The sequence below is a fragment of the Ammodytes marinus genome (genome assembly GCF_949987685.1).
Source record: "Ammodytes marinus genome assembly, chromosome: 14".
Lineage (NCBI taxonomy): Eukaryota > Metazoa > Chordata > Actinopteri > Uranoscopiformes > Ammodytidae > Ammodytes > Ammodytes marinus.
This window is the reverse complement of record NC_137218.1, coordinates 14,122,228-14,149,673: the sequence shown is the minus strand read 5'-3', so window position 1 is coordinate 14,149,673 and position 27,446 is coordinate 14,122,228. Positions and strand designations below refer to the sequence as shown.

Genomic DNA, 27,446 nt, shown 5'->3' with positions numbered 1-27,446 from the left:
TGACTCATTGACTTGGGCCATGTCCACATGTATTTTTGTTAATGGATTTTTTTTACTCTTTCTTTTGCAAGTGTATTCCTGTCCCGACAAGCACGGATTTGTAAAATGTTTCTATCCACATGAGAAGGCAAACACCCAACTTAGACATCGCCAAGAGCATGCCAAACCAACAGGTGGCACTATAACCCTGACGCTAAAGCCATGTTTTGGGCCAATTAAAAGCCTATATGAAATGTATTGTCAGAGGAGAGAGAGAACCAGGGAAGAGCTAACACAAGTTTATGTAAGCTGGTGCTGGGATCCTAGTCTGGAGTGAAGCCTGACAAAACCTGTGCTGCTGGGCGGAGCCAGCGGATATAAACCGCCAATAAGCGTATTTGGTGGTTTGTGGATGCTGGAAAGGGAATGTGTTGAGATTATCCAGCCCAACAACTGCGCACTGCCAATGATCCTCTGCGGTCAAAGGTCAAAATATAACTGCATTTTGATTGGTGCACCTCCGATTTCAGGCCTCAAGTCCAGACGTTCTCGCAGCAGCCATATTGCTGCAAAGAGAGGGCTTCTGGGTACTCAGATTACTGAGATCCAGACAGTTTAGTTAGCGACCATTGCGCCATGCAGAAAGTGGGAGTCATACATATGGACTGACAATGAAGCTAGCTATTTCTCAATTGCTACATATAACTGCAGAAACGTAAACAAACTGCAACATCTGACATTTCAAAACAAAATATCTGGGCATACTGTGATGTCACACACCAAAACATGACTCCCTGTCCCCATGAATACAAAAATACTGAATTTTACACTTGGGCTGAGGTTTCAAAAAGCTCAGTTTTTTAGTGTCTGGGTGCGATGTTTGCATGTGGACGGAAGGCCAAATCGCACAGAAAAAACTACAGTTACCAAAATACCCGTGTACGTGTGTGCACATGTCTTTTTCCACTTTGACAGTCATCGTCAAGACTGAAGACTGTGAACACACACCTGAGTGGTGGTAGTAGTTTGGATCTTCTTTGTATCCTTGTCCTTGCCGTCGTCTGACCTCTCTGTATCCGAGGTGGTGCTGGCCGTGTCGCCCCCGGCCTTCACTCCCTCTGCCCCGGCTGGGCCCTCTCCCTCGGGGTAATCTTGTCTGGAGGCTTCCTGGAGCTGGGCCTGGATGAGGGCTTGGCTCTCGGCCTCGGCGATGGAGCTGATGTCAGCTAGGGGGCTCTGGATCTTGAAGGGCCCGTCCTCTGGAAGCTCCCCAGGGGCTTGGCTCTGCGTTAAGTCCGAGCCGCAGCTGGTCATGTGGGCCAGCAGGCTGAGGTCATCGCTGGCACTGGTGGTGGAGGAGGGAGCTGGGCCCGGGCCGGATGGAGTGGGTTGCTCGTTTGGACTTGGCAGTACCAGAGGGTCTGTAGATGCCAGAGCTGGAAGCAGCTTCTCGTCAACCTGCAAGAGATAAATGAAGGTAATAAAAGAACGATTAGGGGGAAAAGTCTGCAGCGACAAGTTGAGTTGTTGGTGGTATTATATTTCTTGCAGGGGAGGATGCAGCTCCACAGATAGGGTTACAAAAATCTTCCTTAAAAGATGCACCGAGGAACTTTCAGTTTGTGTTGATTCTTGCACCCTCTTTGGACAAAAGCGGTAGTTTTTTTACTGCACCAACTGTGAGCGTACCCATGACAAAGGCATTAAGAACAACTATATAAAGATAGCATTCTTTGCATTGATAGTCTTGTTTGCTGTTACGTGTCATTTATGATAATCAGAGGGAAAATTAGACAGTTTTATAAATACTTAAAAGCTCCTCGTAGCACCTTTAAAGCTCACATATTATACACTTTTCTGTCAATGTTATATGGTCTTAGAGGTCCCTAATACGTTTTTCTTTAGTTGTTTGCTGAAAAAAACGTTCAGATCATTTATTGTAGTATGCCTATATACCCTGATGTTCAGCTAATCTCACGATGGCCTATTTTTTAAACCGAGCTGCAGCTCCCCTCGTAAATATACAATCTTTGAGCTGCCCCCGCCCCTCTCTGGAAGCGACGGGTCCATAGAGCTGTTAAGCGGAAGTGGCTTACTTCCGGGACATGGGACCTCTCGGCTCGAAAAATTACAACGGTAGTCAATGGAAAGAAATTTATTATTTTCTGGTCCCAGTCATGAAATGCGTTCGATTACACATATGTTTTGTATAGATTTAGATGGTATTTTTTCGTGCAAAGAATGGAACAATTTAGCGAGTAGAAGCTGGATACGGTCAGGTTTTGTGCAGAGCGCTTTTGTGGACTACAGCTCTTCGCTGCTCTTGACACTTATGATATACGTCACCACCACTCGCACCGCTTAGCTCAGAAACATGGCCGTGTCGTTAATGCACTTTACCGCCTTCTTTCAATGACAAGACAAAAGTCTTCAGCGTGGCGAAAACCACTACACAAGTGGACATGTGGAGAGTTTCAATTTCTCGAGTGGGGAGATTGTTGGCGTTGTCCACGCCAGCCATTTGCATTAGCATTAGCACTGTCAGTCGAGAAGTGGAGGGAATGTGTTGAGGTGACGTCACAGAGGCGACAAGACTTGTAGTTGTTCTCGTAACATTTTTTCAAAAGCCGTTAGACGAATAATCATACAACATACCGTCAAACTCTTCACATGAAAAATTATCATTTAGACCCATACAAAACATATATGTAATCCAAGGCATTTAATGACTGGGACCAGAAAATAGTAGATTACTTTCCATAGACTCCCATTAATTTTTTTTCAGCCGAGAGGTCCCATGCCCCGTAATTCCGCCACTCACAGTGCCTGTACTTTTAGCCGTTAGCACGGAAGCTAACGGCTAAAAATATCACGAAAATCAGTGAAAGAATGAGCTTCATAGTTAGACTTAAACTCTATTACCTTCCTATGCTTTGTCTGGCTAAAAACGAGGCATTTTCAGACTGCTGTGGAGAATATAAAGAGCTTGTTATGGGCAAAATATCAATGCTTTTCCCGAAGCTAGCTCGGAAGCTAACGGCTAAAAATATCACGAAAATCAGTGAAAAAATTTGCTTCAAAGCTAGACTTCGACTCTATTACCTTCCTATGCTTTGTCTTGCTAAAAACGAGGCTTTGTCAGACTGCTGTGGTAAAGATAAATTAGTGGAGTATGAGCAAAAGCATTCTGTGTTGGTGTATGTAACATTCAGGCTGTACTATGGGCATCTTGTCGCTTAGCGGGGAAAGCAACATGGCTGTCGCTCGGAAAATTTTCCATCGGACCGTGGACCAATAAGAAATGGGGGGGGTGGGGTTATCATACGGTGGACGTTTCTGGTTACTAATGTGGGGGGAAGCATGGACATATAAAGAAAATATGGGGATGTGGCTGTGCCGACTGTGACGTAATAGTCGGCGAGAATTCTGACTCGAGTATATTGGGGGGGAGGGGTGGGGGTTTCAGAAAGGGGGAGAGTGAGAAAAGGAGAGATTGTTATTTTTTTTTATATTTTGGCAGTCTCTAGGCACACCGTGGACCCATGGATATGTTAGAACACATTTAAAAAGTGCATTTAGCATAATATGTGACCTTTAATTGTTGGAATATACCAAACAGATCATAATTTATTTATTTTTTATTAATTTTTATTGTTTCTAATTTTGACTGATGAATGAAGCACTCCTTCCATTCCCTTGCATACATTCCCGGGCTGGTACAGGTATCTGACCTGGAAATCAAGATATTTGAGACATTGATGCAATACTATACTGTGCCTTATGTACACTGCTGATCTCCCTCGCAGACATAAAAAAGAAATCAATAAAAACAATTGATCAGAAAAAAAAATATATTTTCATGTAACATTCTACCTTGCTGAAGAGAAACCCGTTGTTGCTTGGTACGCTGTCCTTCTCGTCGGCCAAGGTGATGAGTGGGCCCATGTTGCCGTCATCCTCCAGGTTGACTCCCGAGAGCCTCCCCAAGCCTGACCCCATCCCGACCCCTGTGTCATCTTTAGGCGCCAGGCTCCCGTTGAGGTTTTGAACCACGGCGCAGTAGGCACTGTCCAGGAGAGAATCCACCTCCACCAGAGGGCCGTTCTCTATAACTCCTCCCACCCCTCCACCTCCGCCTCCACCACCCACACCTGCACTAAGGCCCTCTGGAGACAAGTCCAAGTCGTCCAGCTTCACCTCGGTGGCCTCTACCTTCTCAGCTTTAATGTCTACCAGCAGGTCATGAACCTCCACCCTGACCCCCGGCGTGGCGCTCTGTTCTCCAGGCGTCAGTGCTTCTCCGTTGGGTCGCTTCACGGCGCCTTCAGCCAGGAGGTTTCGCGAGTCTCCGCCCGGCCCTTCGCTGTACTCCGCCTCGCTTTCTGGCGTCTGTGTCTGGGAGTTGTCGTCGATCTCCAGGTTGCCATTGACGACGACGGGGGCGGGCGTAGCGGACAGCCCTGAGATGGTGGACACGCAGCCTTTCTTTCCCTTCTTCATGTTTTCCTCCTCCTGACGCTGGTACTCCTCGTACATCTTGGCCAAGTACTCTTTGTGAGCTTCGTAGGTCACCTGTGACAAGACATTGGAGGGGGGGATATAATTAGTTTTGTGATCAGAACACAAGCACTGACAACAGTTAACCTTTGCGTCAATAGCAGTCTCCATCAGGGCTCGTCCTTAAGGGGGTCATACATCATCTGTACCTAAAGGCCGGATGGATAAAACTGGGACAATAGCCTAACGGAGGCCATTAGACTAGTCATTCATAATGTCTCCTGGCTTTTTGTACTGCCATGAGGAAAAGGCTGAGTTACATTTTCCACCACTGAACAGTGAACAGAGAGGTTATCGGTAGTGAAAATGATATCCACTAATGCAAAATACTGTACATCAGAAAAGTGTCATTAAGTAACAGTGTGTTTAAATGCATATCCCACTCTTCACCTTGGAGTGTGCGATGGACAGGGTATCCACCCAGACCCTCCACCCTCCCCATTCGTATTTGATAGCATGGTAGAGCAGGATCCTAAAGATGTTGTACACCATCTCTGTTATTTTCTGCTCCTCTGGGTTCTTTGGGTTGATGTATCCAAGGGAGAACATCCAGTCTTGCCACACGGAGCACTGTAGCAGGCAGCTGGTACACAACACAAACAGGCAGCATGAGCTTATTACCAAAAAATATAACAAACACTGTTCTGAAGCAGAATGACATGTTGTTGAATAAATGCCAAAGTATGGTCATTTTGTCCGCTTCTCACCGCCGGTTTTCACGGCTGTTACTGAAGAGTTTGATCATGTCGGAAAGAAAGAGTCTTCTGACTTCCATGAGCTCAGTGCTGGGAGAGGAGCTCTTCAGCAGGGTGGCCACGACCTTTAGAATCACTGTGTGGGAGGCAAATAAAGAAGGAGATGAAAGAGTAAGAGAAGCTAATATTTTACATTAAAAGATGCTACGAGGAACTTTTGAATATTTCTGAAACAGTCATATTTTTTCCTCTGATGATCATAAATTACATGTAACGGCAAACGAGACCATCAGTGCAAGGAACGCTATTTTTATATAGTTTTTCTTAATGCCTTTGTCATGGGTACGCTCACGCAGCAACAACAGCTGGCGTTGTAAAAACACTACGGCTTTCGTCCAAAGGGGGTTCAAGAATGAACACAACCCGGAAGTTCCTCGGAGCACCTTTAAACAACACTGCAGTAAATGCAGAGCAAGGGCACAGAAACAGAAAGCTACAATGTGTTTTGGTTGCACTTACTGGGATTCTGGATCTTGACAGTGGAGTCAGGCTCAGGGTGGGGTTTGTGAACCACCTGGGTGCAGACCTGCTCTGTCAGAATCTGACAGATGGATTTAAAGCTTGTCAGTCAAATGCCACCACAATGGATAGAATTCTGACAACTGAAAAGAGGCGTCGCAACACGTACGGTTGCTACAGTCATGCGGTGTCACCTACCTCGTACAGAGTGTTGTAGGTGGTGACAGAGACCGTGTTGGTGTGCATCATCAGCCTCTCCCCCAGCAGTGTGAACAGACTGTGTGTGTGCATGATCTCTACCTTCCTTCTGCAAGGAAACACACACACACACACACACACACACACACACACACACACACAGTGTACCATTCATAAGAGAATTTATGACATTGAAACTGACATTGATTGTCACTGGCCAGATGACTTTCTTTTATTGGCAGGTGGCACCATGTGGCCCTGTCAGATTTGATGGGACCAAAGAGGAACGAGAGATGAATACCAAGGAGAGAAATTGGCAGGATGGTTAAACTGCCATGAGTCACCGGGGCAACGGTCATGTGGCTGCAATTATAAACGCTGACTAATAACCATGGTATCAGTTTTTAATTGAATTAAACGGATAATGCTTTTGCATGTTCCTGAAACAAAGTAACCTTTATCAAGTAAAGTAAATAGTTATAATAAAATATTCCTAACAAACCATTAGGCTCCCATTATTATTTTTTTCTTAAGTTCTTCTGTCATTGAATTGTACACAACTCGAGAGTGGTTTTTGACATGTAGTTGAAACTCCCTTGTCTCTTTGAAACAAATTAAATGAGAAAAGCAAACAGAGCATATAACTCGGAGCACAATGGCAAATAACAGAAATAAATGCAGTGTCTACGAATCTACGGTCTGTCACAACAAGACAACACCATGACTGAAACTAAAGGCACCCGCTCACCCTTAAAATTAAATGTCAAAGTAACTATCAGATCTCCCTCAGTTGATAGATTGATGTGGGAACAAGGGGCTGTACGCAAACATGCCTATAGTGTATGTATATAGAGAAACAATAATATTCAAATACATTTTTTTGTAGTATTGTTAAATCACATGAAAATAGGTTATGTTCAATTATATATTTTTAAACACTTAAATGAAAAAATATATTTAAATGCCCTTCAAAGGTGTACATTTCTGGCTGTATTGTTAGCTGTTTTTTCTTGTATCACTAAATCACTCTCTGGATCAAGATTACATTTCCATAAGTGTTAAAGTGGCATGTAAACCTAAAGAGACAGGGTATTGAGTGAGAGCAGATGTTACTAGGTAGGGGGGCGAAAGGTGCAGGGCTCAGGTGCCATTGGCAGCCTGCTCCCATGTCGTGCAGCGGAAGGCTATGTGTGTCACACGGGACGAATAAATACCCCAGCATTCATTGCAGCTCATCAAGGTTCCACCTCCCTACCAGTGTGCACTGTCAAAATGATTATTCCGCCCGGACGTGATGATGAGGACATTATCTTTGCGTACACACACAAACAAAGCGTTCTTCTAAAAGGCTCACTGGAGGCTGCTCTAGTTGTTTTCTAACTGCACAGCCTCACCGCCCTGATGAAGTATTTGTGCTTTAACTGGTGCTTTAAGTGCTCCTTTATTTCAGTGATTCCCCATTTATTCAGCGCCTAATGCCTAACAAAGGAATAGAGCAAAGAGAAAAGCACAGAGTGCTACTGACTTGTGTCCAAGGTGCTTGAGGAAGTAGCCCAGGACTTTGAGGGCTTGGACCCGGATGCTCTCACTCTTAGAGGCCAGGAGCTTGCAGATCACTCTGTAACATGAAACACAGCACACAGCCACACCGGTTACATGTCAGTGAAGGAATTATAAAACCTTAGAGGAAAGGACAAAGTAAAAAAAGAAATTAAAAAAATTAAAAAAAAGAAAGAAAATGAAGTAAACCTCCTCAAAGTTAGCAGCTCATGTGCTGAATGAAGCATTTCTTTCAAAGAAGTGTACTCAGAGGACATTAAAATGACAAATAAAAATGGGAAAAAGCAACACAGTTTGCTGACATTAGCTCTCCGGCAGCAGAAGATTTACCATAGCAACAAGAAAGACATCCGTGAGTGGTTGTGCTTTTTGAGGACTTCCCAGCACAGCTGGGGTCTGTCTTTGAGAGCTCATGCTGCTCGGTTGAAGCTACCCTTTGTATGGAACATCAGGACTCCAACTAAACACATGAACAACCATGGCTTAACCAACACAGTATTGTTTACATTTTGGTCGCTGTACAAAACCCTTTGGGAAGAGTTTTGTTTTTGTTTTTGCTCATCAGCTGAAGGCAGATAATGTTGAATAACAATAGGATTTAATTTGGAAATTCTGAAATAAATAAGTCAAAACACCCCCATCCTTCTAAATTATTTACCAATGAAGTTGTGAAATACTAACAACTGCTTAGTAAATAGATTTAAATTCTATGAATTCCTTTTTTTTATTAATTAATTTTAAGCTTTTTATAGCTCAACTTACCTTGTTTTATTTATAAATACTTAATAATAAATGTTTTGACATATATTGCAAGGAATATTAAACTGGGTGTGTGCTTTTTGTGTATATTTCTTGGCTACTTATAATATTAATACCTTAACTGCAAAGGTCTTACCAAGACTATAGACCAAATGCACCAAATAGACAATTAATAGAATCCTATTTGATACAGAAACAGGTTTTTCATGCGGTGGTGTAGGTGTATAATTCACCTGATTCCATTTCTCTGGTCGAATGCAGGGATCATAGAGGCCGGGTGCTCAGACATGAGAGCCACCAGCAGCTGGAGCACATCGTGGATATTCTCATCCTGGAGAAAAGAAAGTGGAGTTGAATGAACAGGTGATGAAGGAGGGACATATACACATAGAGGACACATAGAGGGTTAACAGGACAAAGAGAGAGTTGCATGGGGTGAACACAAGAGGAGGGAAGGTTATGCGGAGGAGCAGGTGGTATTTCAGAGCAAGAATAGCTATAATTGTCACAGAGGAAGAACATTATGTTCTGTCCATTGTTGCGCCATGTTTCATGCTGTCATGGCTTCGAAGCTGACTCACATACTTAAGTGGACCATAACTCCGGCCCACAAATTGTTAATGCGCGTTTTGCCACCAGCTTCACACAAGGGCTCCCTCTGTGTGTCCCGGCCTCTGCTTCTCTGACAGTGTCTTATTATTTTCACACAGAAGTTTAGCGTGCATACCTCGTGCATGGTCAGTAGGTAGTTGAGAATGCTCTGCAGCTCGTCCTCCTTCACGCCCCGGTCCTGTGAAATACAGACCCAAAGGAAAAAAACACTTTAGTTGTTCTTCACATCTTATTAACCTCATGTTAGCTGATCAATGCTGTTGTCTTTGCTGATGCATGTTAACCGTGAAGCAGCACCAAGCAGCACTCTCTCTCTCTTTTTCTCACACACACCCACACACACACATAAATGCAGGATAAAATCAATGAAGCTAGAGCGTTTTATTCCTACAGCCCAATCTATAATGCGATTCTCCACACACGCACACACACACGCTTTAGATTAAGCCAGCGCTACACAGGAGGAAGAAAACCGACAACAAAAGGACATAATGGAAGAAAAGAGATTTCTTTCAAGTTAAACTGTGCGATGAAGATAACAGTAATCCGTTGCTCTGGCTCTGTACCTTCAGTATGAGTTGTTTGAGGAAGAGCAGCATGAAGGCTCTGAGCGAGATGATCTCCTTTTGGGACGGCCGGGGTCCATCTGAACAAAACGCACACAAACAAAAGAAATCAGTTTCCCGTTAAAAATCCATTATACGGGCACGATAATGATCGGCTAAATAAGTCTGAGGCTCAATCTGAGTGAGTCTACTGTTTATTAGGTTTTGTAAGGCTTCCCGGGGCGCAGAGAAAAACATGTTAACACAAACACACACATACACACACACACACACACAAGCACGCACAAACACTCCATGATACAAGTGTGAGTTGTAAATCACTTCCATTAACCCAGGAGGCAATTTGGCAGTGTGGATATTTTATAGTTGCACTAATCTAACTGATTACAGCGGAGACATGGCATTTTAGAAAAATGTGATTGATGGGCCAAATGATCCAAACCAAACAAGTGGTGTAATCCACCGTATCTACTTGCACTCACTCAGTCGCCTGCTGTGATGTGCTACAAAGAAATAATCAAGCTAACTGTAAGGTCATTATTGACTCTTTCTAAAAATGTGTCTTAGCTTCAACTTCAACTGATGCTTCAAAACTGCCCTTTTTTACCTCTAAAACTGTATGGCACAGTAGAAGATTTAAAATAGACTAAAAAAAGCAAACCGGTAGCTCAGATGTTGGCATAAAATTTTCATCGTTGTAATTGCATTTCAGCCATTTTGATGTGTTTAAAGTGCACGCCAGAGACAGTAGAAGCTAAGGGAGCCGTAATGAATGCGCCGGCGGGCAAATACCTCACACTAATGGAATATGATGCCAAGTATTCTTAAAGATCAATAGATTTAGATCAAAGTGAGAGACATATTAGACCCACCCTTTTAAAAGGAAAGGCATTTTTTTCTTTAAATCATCCTTGAGGGCACTGCAGTCACTGATTTCTTCTCCTCCCTACTTTCCTACTCATTCACAATCCTCAACCACTCTTCTACAGATGTCATTTACAACAATAAAACCTTACAAGCTACCTGTGGTCATCAGCATTCCACATTCCCAAAAGAGGTTTGTAAAGTTTATAAGGCCACAATAAACATTTATGATGTCCGGCTTATTTATAATGCAGTGTCAGGGCGTTCGGAAAAGAGCCTGATTTTAATGCGATTTTCAAAAGGGGAGAGAACTGCAAACAGTGTTTATTGTCAGCTCAATGACAAGCACCTTGTCCGCTCAGAACATTTAAAGCTATATATCTGACATACATAGATATATCTGACCCGTGGCTGCTTGGCATGCGGATGTGAGCCTAAAGAAACATGAAAGACTGAGGGTGTGTGAGATAGGAGGCTCTTCTGTCAGCAGCGTCTTTGTCATGCTCTGTTGCTCTTGAATCATAATGTTAGTGTGTACGTGTCTCAGTCTGTTTGTCTGCTCATCACAATAGCAGAAACGTGACACTCATGTGATCCCCCTGTGATCCATCATCCTTATCTGTCAAGCTGGTATATGTCTGCGGCACGGTGACACTCTGCATCCATCATGAGCTCCGTGTCAAATGATGGCATGGCTGCACCAGGTGCAACCTCCGTTTTTAAGGCTATTTTGTCTATAGAGAATTGAAGTACAGCTTGTCAGGGGGCAGTTTTAATTAACATATTTTTCTTTTTTTTTTAATCAATTTACTTTGAGTGTTCCCTCTCATTTTGGGCTCTTTGCAAAAACTACATCCACGGGTTGACTTTTGACGTTTAACATTTTTGTGAATTTCTGCAGTTTGTTAAATAAAAACAAGTATTTGTTTGATCTACCCCACCCCTTCTTAAATGGACAGGGAAGGTATTCACCATCCCTTTTAACACCAGTCCAATTCCTTTATGGAACAATACATTACAGGTTATAACATTACCACATACAGTACATCAAAATAATGGTGTCACTGAGGAAGGAAGGATAATTTTAGTCAAAATAAAAATTAAATAAATTAATAATACTCAAACGTTATGTTTTACTTTGTTGACACCTCTTTTTGTGTTACTGGCAGCAGTTTCTAACCGTTTCATTAATTTGTTAAAACGCAAGGCAAAGAAAAGGAACAATGCATTTCTAACCAGACTCAAAGCAGGTGCAGGGTAAAAATAGACTTATACAAAAAAATCTCCAGCTTGGATTCAACCTCCTTTGCTTCACTCTGAGGCACGGTTAAATACAATTCTGTCCACAAAGCTCATTGAGTGTTCAAAATATCTGTCCATTACTAATGCAAATTATTTCCACAAAATGCATATCACACTCTTACAGTATCGGCAAATGCACACATAGACTTCAAAATTACGACCAGCACATCCTTTCTCTTTGGACAGCCATTAGAGTACATGTCTACGGCTAATTGCAAACATTATCAATGGTTCTTTGTGAGGCGAAAATCCCAGAAGTCAACCAGCAATATCGCCACACAGAAAGGAAGCCAGAGAGACCCTTGATTAGAAATTCCAAAAAGGCTCCCTTAGATCTGCCAATCAAAATCGGACTGTTGCCGGGGCAACAAGGGATGAGTACTCATGGTCAGTGGAAGGTCCGGGGTAAAAGATGTGGTTGATTAAAGTGAAAGGTGAAAGGAACTTTACTGAGGCCCTGGTGTGCAGCTACAAAGGCTTGGTTAACGCTATTCTCTGTGGATTTACAAAAGGCAGTGATAATAATATCAAATCTGATGTGTCGCTGGGATGTGTTTGGAGTATCATCATTCCGATTCTTTAGCAAAATATGGACCAATCTTTTATAGTTTTGTTTCCGATGACGCTACATCCACTGGAAGCATAAAGGGATGTGCACGCATTTAAGCTCAAAATGTAGTTGCATTTATTTGACAAAAAACACTGCCATTTTTTCAAAAGAAACATTCTCTTCTTTCTGCAATGGTCTTATTCACTCTCAAATACATGTTGTCAAGGGTATGGAGAGTAACCTCCTCACTCCTCACTCCTCACTGAATGCATTTATGTGCTTTAGCATAAATGCCCTTTTTTATCTACACGTTGATACAATGCTCAAATAGCCATCTATATTTTATGCAATTTGAAGAAGCTGTACTTATTTGACCTGATCTTACATAATGGGTTGCTGCAAATTTCCATAGCCAATTCAAAAGCCTATAAACAATCAGATAGCTATTCAAGTCTCATGGATTATGGACATAAGGACTTCAAAGGGTTGTTTGCAGCTGGAAGCTAAAACTCATTCTTGTGCTTCATCATTTCACAAAATAATCACTGCTCATCGCGCAATGAGGGGACCTGTAGAATGAGGACTGAATAAAAAAAATCCACTCAGAAATGATTAATAAAAAGGTTTGTGGTTGGAAATATTCCTTCAATTCAAAACACACAAAATAATAAAAACAAAACAAAGCTATCCACCCTATGAATTACATGTACTACCTTTTTGGAAGGACCAGTATTATGATAAAGTATCATATTTTGCTTCTTTAGTGTGTAATTGTGACTGTTTCAGATTTTAAGGAATGGATGTATGGTTATTTTATAGCAAAATGTATTCTGTAGCTATAAACTAACTACTCTACATGTTAATGACAAGTGTGAAATGTACTTGTTTAGCTAACATAGCTCCAAAGCAGTCAAGTGAAGTGAGAGATCTTTATCAAGTGCATAGATATTGTGCTTTAAGTGGTGAGTATTGTGTAAATCCAGACATAATGTAGATTTAGTAGAAAGATATTGCTGGTATTTGGCTTGCGCTGAGTTGAGATTCTCTTGTCTTTGGCCGCTTTAATACTATGGCGCCATAGTGTGACTGTGGCCAAGAGAAGTCGTATTTAAAAATACAAAAACTGCCTATGCTCGCTCTGCATTAATCAATAGAAGCTTTTATCTAGTAATGCTTTAGCTTTATAAAGATCAATTGAAGCTGTACATTGCAGTAATGGAGAGACACCAGAGAGCTGCTAATTTAATGAAATCCTTTATTGAATTGGAATAAGCTCAAGGAAGGGGGGGGGGGGGGTTGTGCTCTAAGAAGAACACCTTTTAATAATATGTCAGGAAAAATGTTTTTATTGCTGTTCTGCACACATACACTGAAAGGCAGGGTGAAAATCCGGCCGTCGTGGAGAGAGGCAAAATTTTCATTTTAATTTTCCTTTATTTAACCTCGAAAGATCAATTGAGGGTGACCCTCTTTTACAATGACGTCGGCACACACTTTAAAATGTATTGTGTGTCACTCAGTTGTACACACATAGAAAATGGTGCCAGAAATAGACACTTGAAGAATGGGAAAAAAGTTAAAGAGAGGATGCCTTAAAAAGCCAATTTTTCATAACAAGGTGTATAGTACAATTTAAAGGTAGAGTCAGTGATTCTGTAGAATGCTTGTTTTCTTCTTTTTTTTTTGTTGTCAAATTCAGTGTTTATCTGTAACGATCCACTGCCTGCACATAAACTCTGAAAATAAATCCAGTGTTAATACACAGCCTAGGGTCTGTAAACGGGCATGTTGTTATCAATTTTTCAGTGCACACAGTACTGACAAGTAATGCATCGTAAGGAGGTATTCACTGATTGACAAAAAAGTGATTTAGCCAACAAGCATTCTCCAGAAACGCTTCCTCTTTTAGGCCGACAAAAGACATAAAAAAAGTCATTAAAAAGGGGAGGGGATAGATTGTACAAAGTGGGAGAGAAATGAGAACTTGAGAGAGCAACAGAGAGACCAAAAAGTCATAGATTATATAGTTATATAAACTAATATAATAGATTTAAATCTCTAGTGAACATTAGGAGTGTCAGAGGGAGTGCCATTGTTCTTTGTTGGTGAGCGTGCCTTTGTGTGCAAATGGTGTGTGTGTGTGTGTGTGTGCATGTGAGGACCTACCAAGACCTTTGGGATTGATGCCACTGCACTCCAGCGGGTTGATGGCCCAGTAGTAATACTTTAGCGTGTGCATCAGCTGCAGCACAGTGCCCACGCGGCGAATAGTGGTGTAGATGGTGGCAGTACCGATGAACTCTGATGACAGGTATGTGTAGAGGGATAGCTGGACCTGTATAGACACACACACACACACACACACACACACACACACACACACACACACACACACACACACACACACACACACACACACACACACACACACACACACACACACACACACACACACACACACACACACACACACACGTTTATACAGTATACAGGTACACAAATGTCAGACATGACACATGCTGAGAAGGTACACATCCTTCCTGTGTTTCTGCTGTTTAAACCAAAGACAACTGTATTGTGAAAGGACAGCCGCAGGGGGAATGAGAGGAAAACGTCCCTCCAGCTAACATTGTTTTCCTATGTTGTGTTATATTTGATGTTTGCCTGAAGCCGTCAAGCATTCAAGCAGCTCCTCACGCAGCATTGACATTTAAGGAAGGAGCTTTCTAATTGCTCTTTTACTTCTATCCCCCCTTGCCTGCCTTCAGCCCTTCCCTTTTCCCCACCTCTTTCTCAATATTCCTACTAACCTATCTTCTCTCCAATAGAACACACAGTGAAGCTGCTGCTGCACTCTCGCAAATCTCCAAGCTCGTTACAGTGACCGGCGGTCTTAACGAGGATGCTCTGTTTAAGCCGATAGAAATTAGCGGTTTGCCTGACCGCACCTCATCGCATCACAGCTGCTCTAAGAATGGAGAGGGCACTCTCCAATGGCCTTGCATTTACACATCAAGTCTGTACGGCTGCAGAAAAGCCGGAAATTCCTCGATCCTAGCACGATAGGTTTGGCACAAACTGCTGCGACAATACCTTTCAATGAGCATTCCTCCGTCTCAGAAAGGGATTACCTTCACCACCGAGATGGGGCAGGTAAAGAAAACCGGCTTTTAGACTTACTTTTCAGCAGTAAAGGGAGACATTATGAGAGATGGGAGGTTCAGGTGGGGATTTCTTTTAAGTGTTTCATTAAGTTCTTAATATGACCGAGGCTATTCTTGCCAATAATGACGATAGGAATACAAATGAGAAAGTGGAAAATAATAAAGCTCAGTGGGAGACTAAACTGTAAAGTAGAAGTAAGATAAAAGGATTAAAGGATTTTTTTGTGTATGAGTTGCTGCTGCTTCGTACATTTACTGTAGTATGCTAGTCTTGTTCTCATTACGTCCCTGCTGAATTGGGTTGAGGTTTACAGGCGATTCATTGTCATTTTTCTCTGCATTGACACTCAATTAAAAAGGTAAAGACCTGATAAGCAATGATATAATCTAGAGACAATGTGAAGTGTTGTCGCTGGGACACGTCAACTCAGGTACATATGTTTTAAGCTGTGCTCCCCTAAGCAGTGCTGCTGCTGAACCCACGAGGCAATCACAGCTCAGGGTCAAAAGGGAAGAAGAAAGGGAGTCAGGCAATTCTGGAAATAAGTCTCTAGTTAAGGAAAAGAGGAACAACACATCTCTTTTTTCTATCCTGGGGTCTTTTCAAAATGTCACTCTTTTGTTTTCTTCGCTTGCATGTTCTATCCTTTTTCCCTACATGACGTGCTGGCTCCACCCCCCCCATGTGTTATATTTTTGTAATGGGCAATAGCCACTGAGAAGTCCGACCCCTTCCTCTTGGTTTTATGTTGCCTGCTTGTCTCAACAAGAAAAAAACTTCTGGGCAACCTATGCAGAAAATATGGCCTCTCTTGTTTTGTTTGACTCCCATTCTTTTTCTGCCAAGACCATTCTGAAACCTTTTTTTTTTGCAGCATGAAAACACATAAACACACATTTTCGGTATATATCCAGGCAGATCAACAGACCTTGGCAGGGGTGTGTATCCAGATGGCAGCGTTGAAGAGGACATGGTCACAGAGCTGTTTGAGGAGTGGCGCTCCGTGAGGTAGACCGTCCAGGTATTTGGCGAACGACAAGAACTGTTCGAGTACCGCCCGGGTGATGTGCACTCGTGAAGACTGGAGAATTAAAAAGGAGATATATACATTTTGATTTAACTGAATGTTCAGGCAACTGTTTGGGGTAAATGACAGCTAAAACAGTGTCTTTATAAAGTACTGTATGTTGATAACAGGTCCTGATCAAACATTTTAGTGGCTGATTAAGCTTATATCTATCTATCTATCTATCTATCTATCTATCTATCTATCTATCTATCTATCTATCTATCTATCTATCTATCTATCTATCTATCTATCTATCTATCTATCTATCTATCTATCTAAAAAATTGCATTATCTAAAAAAAGGTCATGGAGGTCATATCAAAAAAATCCAGGCAACAACAAACTTCTATTCTGTGGAGGCCTTTTTCACTGACCTTCTCAAGCAGGTATCCAATCACCAGAAAGCCCTTCCCTCCCAGCATTTGCTCCTGCATGGCCACCGAGCTCTTCAACAGCTCCACGAGGAACGCCAGCAAGGTAGCACTGCAACACACACACCGTACACAAACACACACACACACACAAACACTTCTCACTTACTCTTCGTGGAAAATCATTGACACATTCAAATTCTTCCTCCTTTCTTTTTATTAAGCTGGCATATTTTCCTTTTTTTCGTTGTCTTCCATGATGAAATTTGACAAATGGTGCGACAACGCCTAACACGATGTGGAGATGCTGCCTGATATGTAACCGCATTAAGGCTCAAGTGATGGAGTGGTATAAGGAAGATCTTAGAGGCAAGAGAGTAACACAGAGACTATCTGTTCATCGCTCCAGGGGAAAAGCACATAACTCTTCTACCTCTCACACTTGCGTACAATTTTTCTATAATCATATTTCTAGCCTGAAGCAGGATTGTCTAAGGTTGGTCTCTCAGGTGGATGATAATTCATCTTTATCTAATGTCACTCATATACTCCCGCTATTCCTTCTTTTGTTTCCAGGTACATTTTGGGATCAGCTGCAGTAGATTCACATCATTTCTACTGTCTGTATCGCAGCCCATTTCCGTTTAGGCAGACCACTCACCAAACCGATGTGTCCACACTGCAGTCGTTGAGCTGTTTGTAGTCGAGTTGAGCGAAGAGAGGGAAAAGGACCTGGATGCCTCCTATTGAGTGGATGGCACTGTGGATGGAGTGGGTTACAATGGCCTTCACATCCTATGGGACGGAAATTGACTGTTAGTGTTAATAGAGACACATGCCACAATGTGTGTGTGTGTGTACAATCAGTCACAAAGATAAAAGAAAATCACACACACACACTTCAGTTTGAAATTACTCAAAGTATGCCTAAATTAGCTCTGTAAATGTTTCCTCTGCTCCTCCTCCACTGTAAGCTGTTTTGACTCGCCAAACTGAACTCATAAAGAGTTGATTGTGCAACATTCCTACTTACTAATCAAAATAACTATATTGCAATTTGACCCACTTCCCCCTTTGTAATGGCAAATTACAGGAATTGCCCACCTTGAAATACTGGTGCTTTGCCTTGAATTAGCAAAGGAAAGAAACTCTTAGAAAATCACATGAGGTACAAAAAAAGAATGACTAGTAGCGGAGCCAACCTTGGATGAAGGACATCTAGAAAGATATTTGCTCAAATACAATTACTGTAAAGGACTTCTGTCCTCAAAAGAGAAGAGACAAATCAACAGCTTAGAATCTCCCCGACAAAGGTGCATTTTGCATTTTTTTGGAGGTATTAGTTGAGATCAGAGAGATAGAGTGGAAATGGGGAGAGAGAGGGGGATGACATGGAGTACAGTCAGATTTGAACCTGCGACCACAGCGACAAGGCCTTAGCCAATATGGTAAGCGCTCTACCCACTATGCCACTGAGCGCCCCTTACAGGTGTATTTAAAAAATATATATAATTGAGGCACGTGTGTGAGTCTGCCATTTAATTTCATTTCACTTCAAATCGTTCATTTATGAATTTATGAACACATGAAGAAATGTGGCAGTGATTCAGACTTTACCTGTAGCATGAGCGCGTGCGGCGAGTGGACGAAGATGGAAGCGTTTTCCCTGGGTGAGGACTCCAGGCAGAGCTGTGCGTCTGTGGCCTTGGCGTTGTAGGTGAAGGAGATGGAGTTGGCCAGCTTGCCATCATACAACACCTGCTTGTGGTGTTCAGCCAGGTGGATGTCGCTTTCCGACTTGAACTTGAATGTGCTCTGCAGTGACAAGAAGCAGATGATGATGTCATGGAGTTAGGGGGTTGTGTGTGTGTGTGTGGTTGCTGTGAATCAACAAATGACAAACGTCCAGAGACAGGAAAAAAGTGTGAGCGTGCGTCTGTGTGTGTACAAGTTCAATACCCAAAATGGAGACTGTTTAATCGCAGCATGAGCCGTGTGTGTAAACAACCCAGCATTAGTTTGATGAACACACAGCTAACCCGGGCACTAATTCAATTAGCCCAGAATAAGAGATGGAGAGTGCGGGGCGCCAATGTGTGGGGAAGAGTGTCTAGGAGTGCCAAAAGCATCTTCTCTCTCGGTAGGCTACAAAAACACACAAAAACACAAAGAGTACGGACTAGGAGAGAACGGGGTAAGTAGGCACACTTTTTACTCTAGTGAGAATTGCTCATCACCTAAACATCTTTCAATAGTCATTCCTACATTAAATTTAAGCTTAATGTGTTGGCTTGAAATGTGACATGAAAAAAACAAACAGTCCTCTCACCTCAAATCCAGCAGTCTAACTCCAAGAAAGACTATGTAGGTGACCTCTGATCCCAATTCTGGATATTTACATAACAAAATTTCACAGACAGCGCCTCCTGGTTCCAAGATATAACGATTGTGACAACCAACCCGTGTGACATATAACCCCGTTCTCCCCTACATATACTATACAATGTCCTACACATTAAACTTGAACCATTTCAACAACCTTATCTGACCAAAATACTACTAAAATGTTGTCTGTTGTCTCATATATCCTGCAGAAGTGCTGATACACACACACAAAGCCCCGCAGATAAAAGGCCAGCCAGTTGCTCTGCCAGCCTTTGCAGCAGCTCAAGGCAGGGGGCGCTCTCCCCTTCAAGCGGGTCTGGTCCCCAGATGACTGCTTAGCCTGACTGCATAGGAAAGCCCCAGGCTGCTAACAGACCTGCAGGCCCCGGCTTCTACTAAACCTTTCAACTATGGTCTGCTGTGGTAAAGGTGCCCTGAGCAGTTTTCTAACCATGTAGTGCACAATTTCACTCTCAGGCAAAGACAGAATGGAGACATCTGAAGATAGTCAGTGTAACATCCTTGTCTGCATCCTGTGGCCGAACATACACAGTTCACTGGAACTTTCTTAGGCTGAAATATCTCCTTCCTAAAAAAAACCCTATGACAAAAAATACTCACCATAATCTGAATATGTAGGCTAGCACGCTTTCCATACCCCTGCACACGCAGTCTTGTAAGCAAAACATTATTTCCAAGAGTAAATTAATAGTCATTACATGGCAGTACAGGAAGCTTATGTTTATATTGTTGTATTGACTTTGGAGTAAATTACTTTAGCTGATGACCCAATGTTTAAAAACTATCTATTAAACAGCTCTGTTAAAAAGTGTATCCATGAAAGGTAAGCTGGGATACTGCAGGCAAGCGCCGGGATAATCAATCAGAAGCACAATTAAAATAGCTTTTTGGTTTATTTCGAAGGTTAGTGGGCCTTCTGCATGAGAAAAATACGGAATAGCCTGAATCCGAAATGAATACGCTTATTAAGATGCACATTTTTTGCAGCATAAGCCCTTTTATTGTGGTGCATATGGAGCGTGTGTGTGTGTGTGCTTGTGTGTGTGCGTGTGCGTGTGCGTGTGCATGTGCGTGTGCGTGTGTGTGTGTGTGTGTGTGTGTGTTTGTGTCTGTGTGTGTGGTGGGCATGTGTACAAATGTGGTTGTGGGTAAATGTGAGCTTGAATTCATTTTGCCATGCTCAATCATGAAGGCTTAGCTGACTCTTTAAAGTGTTAAGGAATGTATAGTGGGATTTGACAGGCTAGCGCAATGTACAAATCCTTACATATGTAAAGCTTTACACATCTGTGCTTAAACACACGTGTCTGTCACCTGCTTACTCACACACACACATACACAAACACACACACAAACACACACACATACGCACACACATGATTGAAAGCGGCAACTCCTGCCTGGTATACAGCTGACAGTTGCAGATACGACACTGGCCTGGAGGGATAAAAGCACAAGCACATACAGACACACACGCCTACAACTTTAAATTATCTCACTTGTAATCTACAATTTTCCCAAATTTGAAATGCACCACACTAAAATACTTCAATAACGCTAATTATCTAAAACCTGACACACATACAAAAGGCACCCAATACAGGTGTCCAGGAAGACTCCCATGGTCCATTAATTACGTTGTGGCCAGATTGTTGGCAGTGCTCTGCAATGAGGACATCTGGACTGATGAAGAGTGCCACTAGAGACGCACTCAACAACAAGCAAGTGGCAATGCATACAGAAAACACACACACACACACACTAACAACAACACTGGAGCCCGCTTTTGACCAGGTGACAAATGAGATGGTTCCATGTTTGTCTATCATTAGGAGAGCATGGAAGTGCTGAACTGCACACATAGACATTCATCCATCAGGAGGTGCATGGAGCGGGAAGACCTTGAACTCTGTCTACCTACTGTCTAAAACACTGAAAAGTGTACATACATTATATACAGATTCTCTTCAACAGTGATTATGCATTACCCTGTGAGGCCCTGGCATTGCTATGAGGTCATTGGAACAAGTGCCGGCCTATAGTCGCATAAGAACAGTCCCACACTGGCATTCTCCTTTCGCCGACAGAAAAAAAAAACCTGCGCACTCATCATTACAACGCCGTCACCAAGGCCTGTAGCGTTGAAACAACTGAGCCATTTAATGGCCCCTTCTGGGCATCAGAGAAGCAATCATCTGACTGATCAGCCCCGAGCTGTGACAGAGAGAGAGGAATCAGTATTCATGTCTGACAAACAGCAAACCGCACGCAGGTGATCACTAGAAGGGATTTGTGAGAACTCAAATCTATTCCTCATGTTACGTGATGTTTTTGCGGCATAAGCCCTTTTATTGTGGTGCATTTATGAAGAGATCCCCATGCAGGCTCCTGGTGCTGATATCTTGATAGCTTTGGACACGTTCATAAACAAGCTGTAAGTGGCCTGAGGCGAGCAGGTCTGTCAGAACCACAAGCAGACAGCTGGCAAGGTGTTGCGACACCTCAGCTGTCATCGATAGCCAGGCCAAAAGGCAGAGATGGTGATTTGTTCTATGAGCACTATCCCTGCTCAACTCCCAATATTGTCATGCCTCATTTGAATAATTTTGACTACTATTAGGAACACAAAGTCCTTCATCTAGACTTTGGGTTTAAAAGGCAAAATCCAACCTCGCATACTCATAAACTGCAAATTACACACATAAATCTGTGAATGTCCCAGGTGGTACTCAAGTGACAGCGTAACAATTTACTATTTCAATCATCATATATTTTCACTTTAAAAAGTGACTTCATTCATTTTCGGGGGCCATTTTTCCTTCTCCAGACCATTAGAGAGTGAGCTTAACGTAGCCAATGCAGCCACGCCCTTCGCGGGAATCACATTATGTCTTTGAGCTGCCCGACATTATGATCTGCAGCCGAGAATTTTGAATATCTGCTTCTTTTGAAACAGTATAAGAAATGCACACCCATAGCGGTGGTGTTCTGGCTGACAGGTAGCAGAATACATAAAAATGTAAAACGTTCCTATAAACATATTAGGTTACTCCGTCTTTTTTTTTTTTTTTTTTTCAAAACATAAAACAATATCAAGTTTTTAGCAGCTACAAAGTGTAAGATAGATTTTGCTTCATCTTAACGTTTGCAAGATGTAACTGTAGTTCTGCAGTTGCCAGGGTGGACAGATTGTGGAGTGGAGAAGCTCATCTTATTTTTTTGGTTAAACAGTTAACAGTTAAAAGTAATAAATAAATGGTGAAATAGCTTAAGTAAAGGAATACATGGTTAAAATAGTTAGCAAAAAAAGTATGGATATATTGTTTAACTAGAGCTAAAAATAACAGATAAACACTTGAAAAAAAAGATAAGAATAAAATTCTGAAATCGATGTGGAAAGTAAAAAAGTATGTGTTAAGGTCAGCTTAAAGTAACCTAATGAATGAATGGGTGAAATAGTTAGCCAAAATGAATTGATAAACAGTTATAATATATTTTTTATGAATACTCATGCTCTAGCCTTAATGCATTTCAACAGAGGCGACCACAGGATGCAACCTGCAAAATACATATTTACTAACAACAAAAACCTCTAGCTGCCAACCACAAGGGCACCCACAAATGCACAGGCTATTTTTGACAACCCAAGAATGATGGATGTCCTCCACTGCTTCTTGCTGACAATGTGAACAGGCAGGAGACTGCATTATGTAACATTGACAACACCATCCGCACATTGCCAGGACGATCTGCCTGCCAGATGTAGCACAACGACATTGATGCATTGCAAAAGTGTACAGAGAATATGTAGTAGTGTAAGGTTGGTGATAAGGGACTACTTTTTCACCTTGTATCCTGGGCCCAGTTGGTGAATAGCAAAGATCTGAGCTGGGTTGAGAGCTTCGCTGAAGACATAAATGGCTCCGAGCTGACCACAGAACACCCTGTTAGCATCCGCCGTCTCCGATGAACCCAGGAAACACTTGTCGTAGCTCTGGAAAAAAAACAAAAAACATACTTTAGGTAATCATTTAAAACACTGAGCTGTTTTGCAAAGAAGAAAGGAGAATTCAATAACATGGTTTAATAGAATTCACTGCAGGCAAAAGAAGGCAAAGTGGCAATTTAAATGAATTGTTAAGTAGACTATTTTAAGTTTTAACACTAAAATAACTATAGCCTTTTTTTAATTTGTATAACTACAGGTACACCAGCTACAATGTCCATTTTGGAGACTGTGCTTTTGAGTTTACGGACTCATTAACACCTTTGAGAATACATTGTTGTGATTCAATAGCTGCTTGTTTCTAAATCGCTACCATCCAGGTTTGCCATAACCTGCTATTACATTCTGTCTGTTCACTTTGTTTCTCACCAAAGCCGTCCCTCTGATAGCATTTATCACTATGAGATCTTTACTAATCTGCTTTTTCAAAGTGAAACAGTTTTTTTAACTGCAGCTGTCTGGACAAAACAAACCCCAATAGCATCAACACCATTTTGAGACCTGTTCTTTCTATGTGCAAGCTGCACATGTTTCTTTGCTAACAAGTTGTCCGTTGGGAAATATGAGACATTTTACCCAAAGGACAAGGAATTGAAGGCTATGAGAGGTCAGCCTACATGTCCCTGTGCTAAAAGGGAAAAAGTTTGAAGCCGGAGTTTGTTGTGAGCTGTGCTGGAACGGAGCCCAAGGGCAGATTGGCCCCAGATGACAAATGCAGAGGGCAAACCTTTAAATATTTGCCAATATCTTGATAGGAGGGAAGGGTAAGTGGAGCCAGACCAACACCTGAGTTCTGAGTCTGCTGCAGAAGCCCTTATTTTGCAGGTAAGTCTCTTGCAACATATCTATCTATCTATCTATCTATCTATCTATCTATCTATCTATCTATCTATCTATCTATCTATCTATCTATCTATCTATCTATCTATCTATCTATCTATCTATCTATCCATCTCTTTACACAATTGTATCTTAAGTCTGCAATTGATTATTATTATTTACGTTAAATGTTGCTTGTATGTAATTGTTCTTTATAACGTTTGGTATTGTATAACAACCCAATGCCTTTGTGCCTCTTATCGGTGCACTTACATCATTGGTGTTGACATGCCAAGCCATATCGCCGTAGGAGACCAGTTGGCCGTTCACATAGCAACGGATCTCAGAGTTCCTCCAGCGGTTGTAGATGTGGACGATGCTGATCATATACCACTGGAAGATACGCACAGAAAAAGAACTCATTAAAGACAGACTAAATTCTCTTTGTTCTTATATTGGAACAGTACATGTGGGAGTTTCTCGTCAGAGCTGTTGTGTTTAATGTTGACTAAGGCATTTCTGATTTTGATTGAATGGTATTATTTTGTGCAATGCATTGTTAGTGGGCAAATTCATTGTATTGATTAGTGTTGGACATAAAATGTACTTTGGACTCGTTATTTTTACATTACATTACATTACATTACATTTCAAATGCATCAAGATAATTTGCCGCAACTCTTCTCTAAAGCTTTTCCTTTGCTCACCATAATATAACATTAAAAGTGTACATATGACTATGTGGGTTCGTTGAATAGAAAGCATTTTCCCTGCTGATAATAGACAAAGACTGTTAAGGGGGGTTGCTGTATTTTTTTGCTGGTGTATGCTTATGGACAATACCACACGAGCATGCAACCGAGCACTTACATATCCACCCTCACATTAACACGTGCGCACGGTGGACAGAAATGCTGCGAGACATGGTGACTTAGAAATTGATCAAATGGAACCACCGGCAACTTTGTTAGGCATTGCAGAGATTCGACTAGGTCAGCAAATACCACAGAAGGCCATCTCATCAACGGAGTGTGTGTGTGTGTGTGTGTGTGTGTGTGTGTGTGTGTGTGTGTGTGTGTGTGTGTGTGTGTGTGTGTGTGTGTGTGTGTATGTTTGGGTGCACGAAAACGGCAGAATGCTGACGCGGTAGAAGAGCAGTGTGCAGGTCTTAATTGACAGACCTTATCATCACTTCTAGTGAGTGCAAGGATAGATACAAGAGATTACCAAACTCTCTGCACCGACTAGAACTTATTCAGTTGAGTTATTTGATTGAACGTGTGTGTGTGTGTGTGTGTGTGTGTGTGTGTGTGTGTGTGTGTGTGTGTGTGTGTGTGTGTGTATGTGTGTGTGTGTGTGTGTGTGTGTGTGTGTGTGTGTGTGTGTGTGTGTGTGTGTGTGTGTTTGCGTGTGTTTCCTTACCTTGCGGGGCTGGAAATCATATTTTACACAGTGCTGAAAGCCTTTTCCTTTCGACTTCAACGATGTCACGATGAGACAGTTTCCCACAAAGTGGGCGGAGTAACCGATTCCTTTACTGGTGCGAAAACTGCAGGAGAACCACAAATAGTTAAACAGATTACAGGTTGCTTCATCCATTCTGAGTTGGAAGAAATGATCTAATAGAATTGTACAAGAAGAAATCCCACCAACCAAATTACAGAGGGCCCCTTTCATAATCACATTGCATTATTTAACCCCATACCAAATCACAGAAAGTACAATTTTCAGAAGTAGAAGTATTTATATTCTTTGCAGCTGCACCGGATTGGATTGAGATCACAGGTTTATGGCAAAAACACTACTAATCCTCTTCCCTCCATTTTCCCCCTTATAATGGTTCTCTAGTAACCGCCACATAACACCCAGTAATAACAGCTAGGCTTCTTCACTAAACAACAAGACACATTTCACTTGTATGAACAGGCTCAGAAGGATCACGCATGGTAGTGGCAGAAAGCAAGAGATAAATCCCTCTCTAGTGAATCCCTGGTTGGCGTTAGAAGTGCGTTATCGTGGCCTTCATACGGCGGTGGAGGCCGTGTATCAGACAGGGAGGCTGGAGTAGCAGCTACTATCTGGGGGTGGATGATAAGACCCTGGTCCAGGGGAGGAAAAGGGCACCCTCCCCTTCCCATGACTAAACTGACAAACCGTTACTAAGGAAACAGGATGACATGCTCACACTTGTCACAATCAGAGCTCGTCTCAGCAGCGATGTTATCCGGAGAATATATTATGTTTACAAATGCTGTTTTCATTCTTTTCTGTAGACTATAGCTCCTTGAATCTCTAGCAACACTTTTCTGTTCCTTGAGTTGTTCCAGTGGCGTAGTGGGTAGAGAGCGTGCACCATATAGGCTCAGTCCTTGTCGCAGTGGTCACAGTTTGAGTTCGACACGGGGACCTTTACTGCATGTCATCCCCCACTCTCTCTCTCCTCATTTCAACTCTGTATTCTCCCCTCTCAACTGTCAATAAAAGGTTAATACACCTAAAAAAAAAACGTTTCTTTTCAAAGAATATCAAGAGTTTGACTAAGTAAGGGGAGGGGGGATACCGCTGGTTAGCATCAGGGAGTGAAGAGGAGGAGGAGAAGGCAAGCAGCGGAGTACAGTCAGGAGTTCAATTAAATAAAAGGTCACAGCTAATGAAGCTTCATATTGGCTAACGGCTTGCACTTACCAAGCTAACGTGGAGGCCAACGAGGTCTAGAGCTGTACGAAGAGCCTCCACGCATCCACCCAGCAGTAGCTCATAATGGAGTGCCGTGACATTTAAAGTTATGTCCCAATTCATTATCTGTTTATCTATTTAACTTCCTGTCTGAGTCATTCACCTGGTGTGCCTCAGCAAAACCATTTCTAATATAAGTCAACTTCTGAATTAAAACAATTATGCATGTTTTTGTTCAGGAAGAATTTATCTTTTAGAGAATGAATTATAGTTTCAAAAGAACACAGCGACACTGCCGAGACCGATAAACCTTTGAATTTTGGTGGCGCTGAATTTTTTTTAATTTCTCTGGTTTTTGGACAATTTTTAAAACAGAACAATTGGCTCTTGTAACTTGTGTGACAGGCTTGTTTGAGTATTTTCTAACATTGTATAGGCTTACCTATTAGCTGTTTAATAAGAACAATCTTGTTGATGCAATTTGACTGTTGCTTTAGCTCCAACATCAGGCTGGGCTTTTCATTTTTTGAAATATCTTGAAAACTAATGCCTAAAAGAAACACATCGTTTGATTATAGAAACCCTCTCGTACCTCCTAGGATCCATTAGCAGGCAAAACCTTGGTCACTTGTATAGGTATTCAACCACCAGCTCATGTGGGGGATTATAAGGCTTGAGCTAAAGTCTGCAGTCTATTGAGGGCATTCTCATACTGTGATTAAGTACATTGCACTGTACCGCAACCTTCAACACTTAAATTCACCTGAGTAAGTT

The 27,446-nt window shown here is 42.0% G+C and overlaps 1 protein-coding gene across 3 annotated transcripts in view; it reads right to left on the bottom strand.

The window, feature by feature from the left end:
* nbeaa (neurobeachin a) overlaps window positions 1–27,446 on the bottom strand; it is a gene marked incomplete at both ends in the record, with an annotated part of 89,681 nt that overhangs the window by 28,338 nt on the left and 33,897 nt on the right. For all 3 annotated transcript variants that reach the window (XM_080040668.1, XM_080040670.1, XM_080040669.1), the window contains 18 exons: window positions 988–1,437; window positions 3,853–4,551; window positions 4,927–5,119; window positions 5,244–5,367; window positions 5,751–5,832; window positions 5,949–6,057; window positions 7,474–7,566; window positions 8,501–8,598; window positions 8,995–9,057; window positions 9,446–9,525; window positions 14,328–14,496; window positions 16,255–16,407; window positions 16,769–16,877; window positions 17,427–17,560; window positions 18,383–18,580; window positions 23,019–23,165; window positions 24,270–24,389; window positions 25,419–25,545. In XM_080040668.1, the coding sequence (XP_079896794.1) occupies window positions 988–1,437; window positions 3,853–4,551; window positions 4,927–5,119; window positions 5,244–5,367; window positions 5,751–5,832; window positions 5,949–6,057; window positions 7,474–7,566; window positions 8,501–8,598; window positions 8,995–9,057; window positions 9,446–9,525; window positions 14,328–14,496; window positions 16,255–16,407; window positions 16,769–16,877; window positions 17,427–17,560; window positions 18,383–18,580; window positions 23,019–23,165; window positions 24,270–24,389; window positions 25,419–25,545 (3,148 nt within the window). The remainder of the gene's footprint in view (window positions 1–987; window positions 1,438–3,852; window positions 4,552–4,926; window positions 5,120–5,243; window positions 5,368–5,750; window positions 5,833–5,948; window positions 6,058–7,473; window positions 7,567–8,500; window positions 8,599–8,994; window positions 9,058–9,445; window positions 9,526–14,327; window positions 14,497–16,254; window positions 16,408–16,768; window positions 16,878–17,426; window positions 17,561–18,382; window positions 18,581–23,018; window positions 23,166–24,269; window positions 24,390–25,418; window positions 25,546–27,446) is intronic.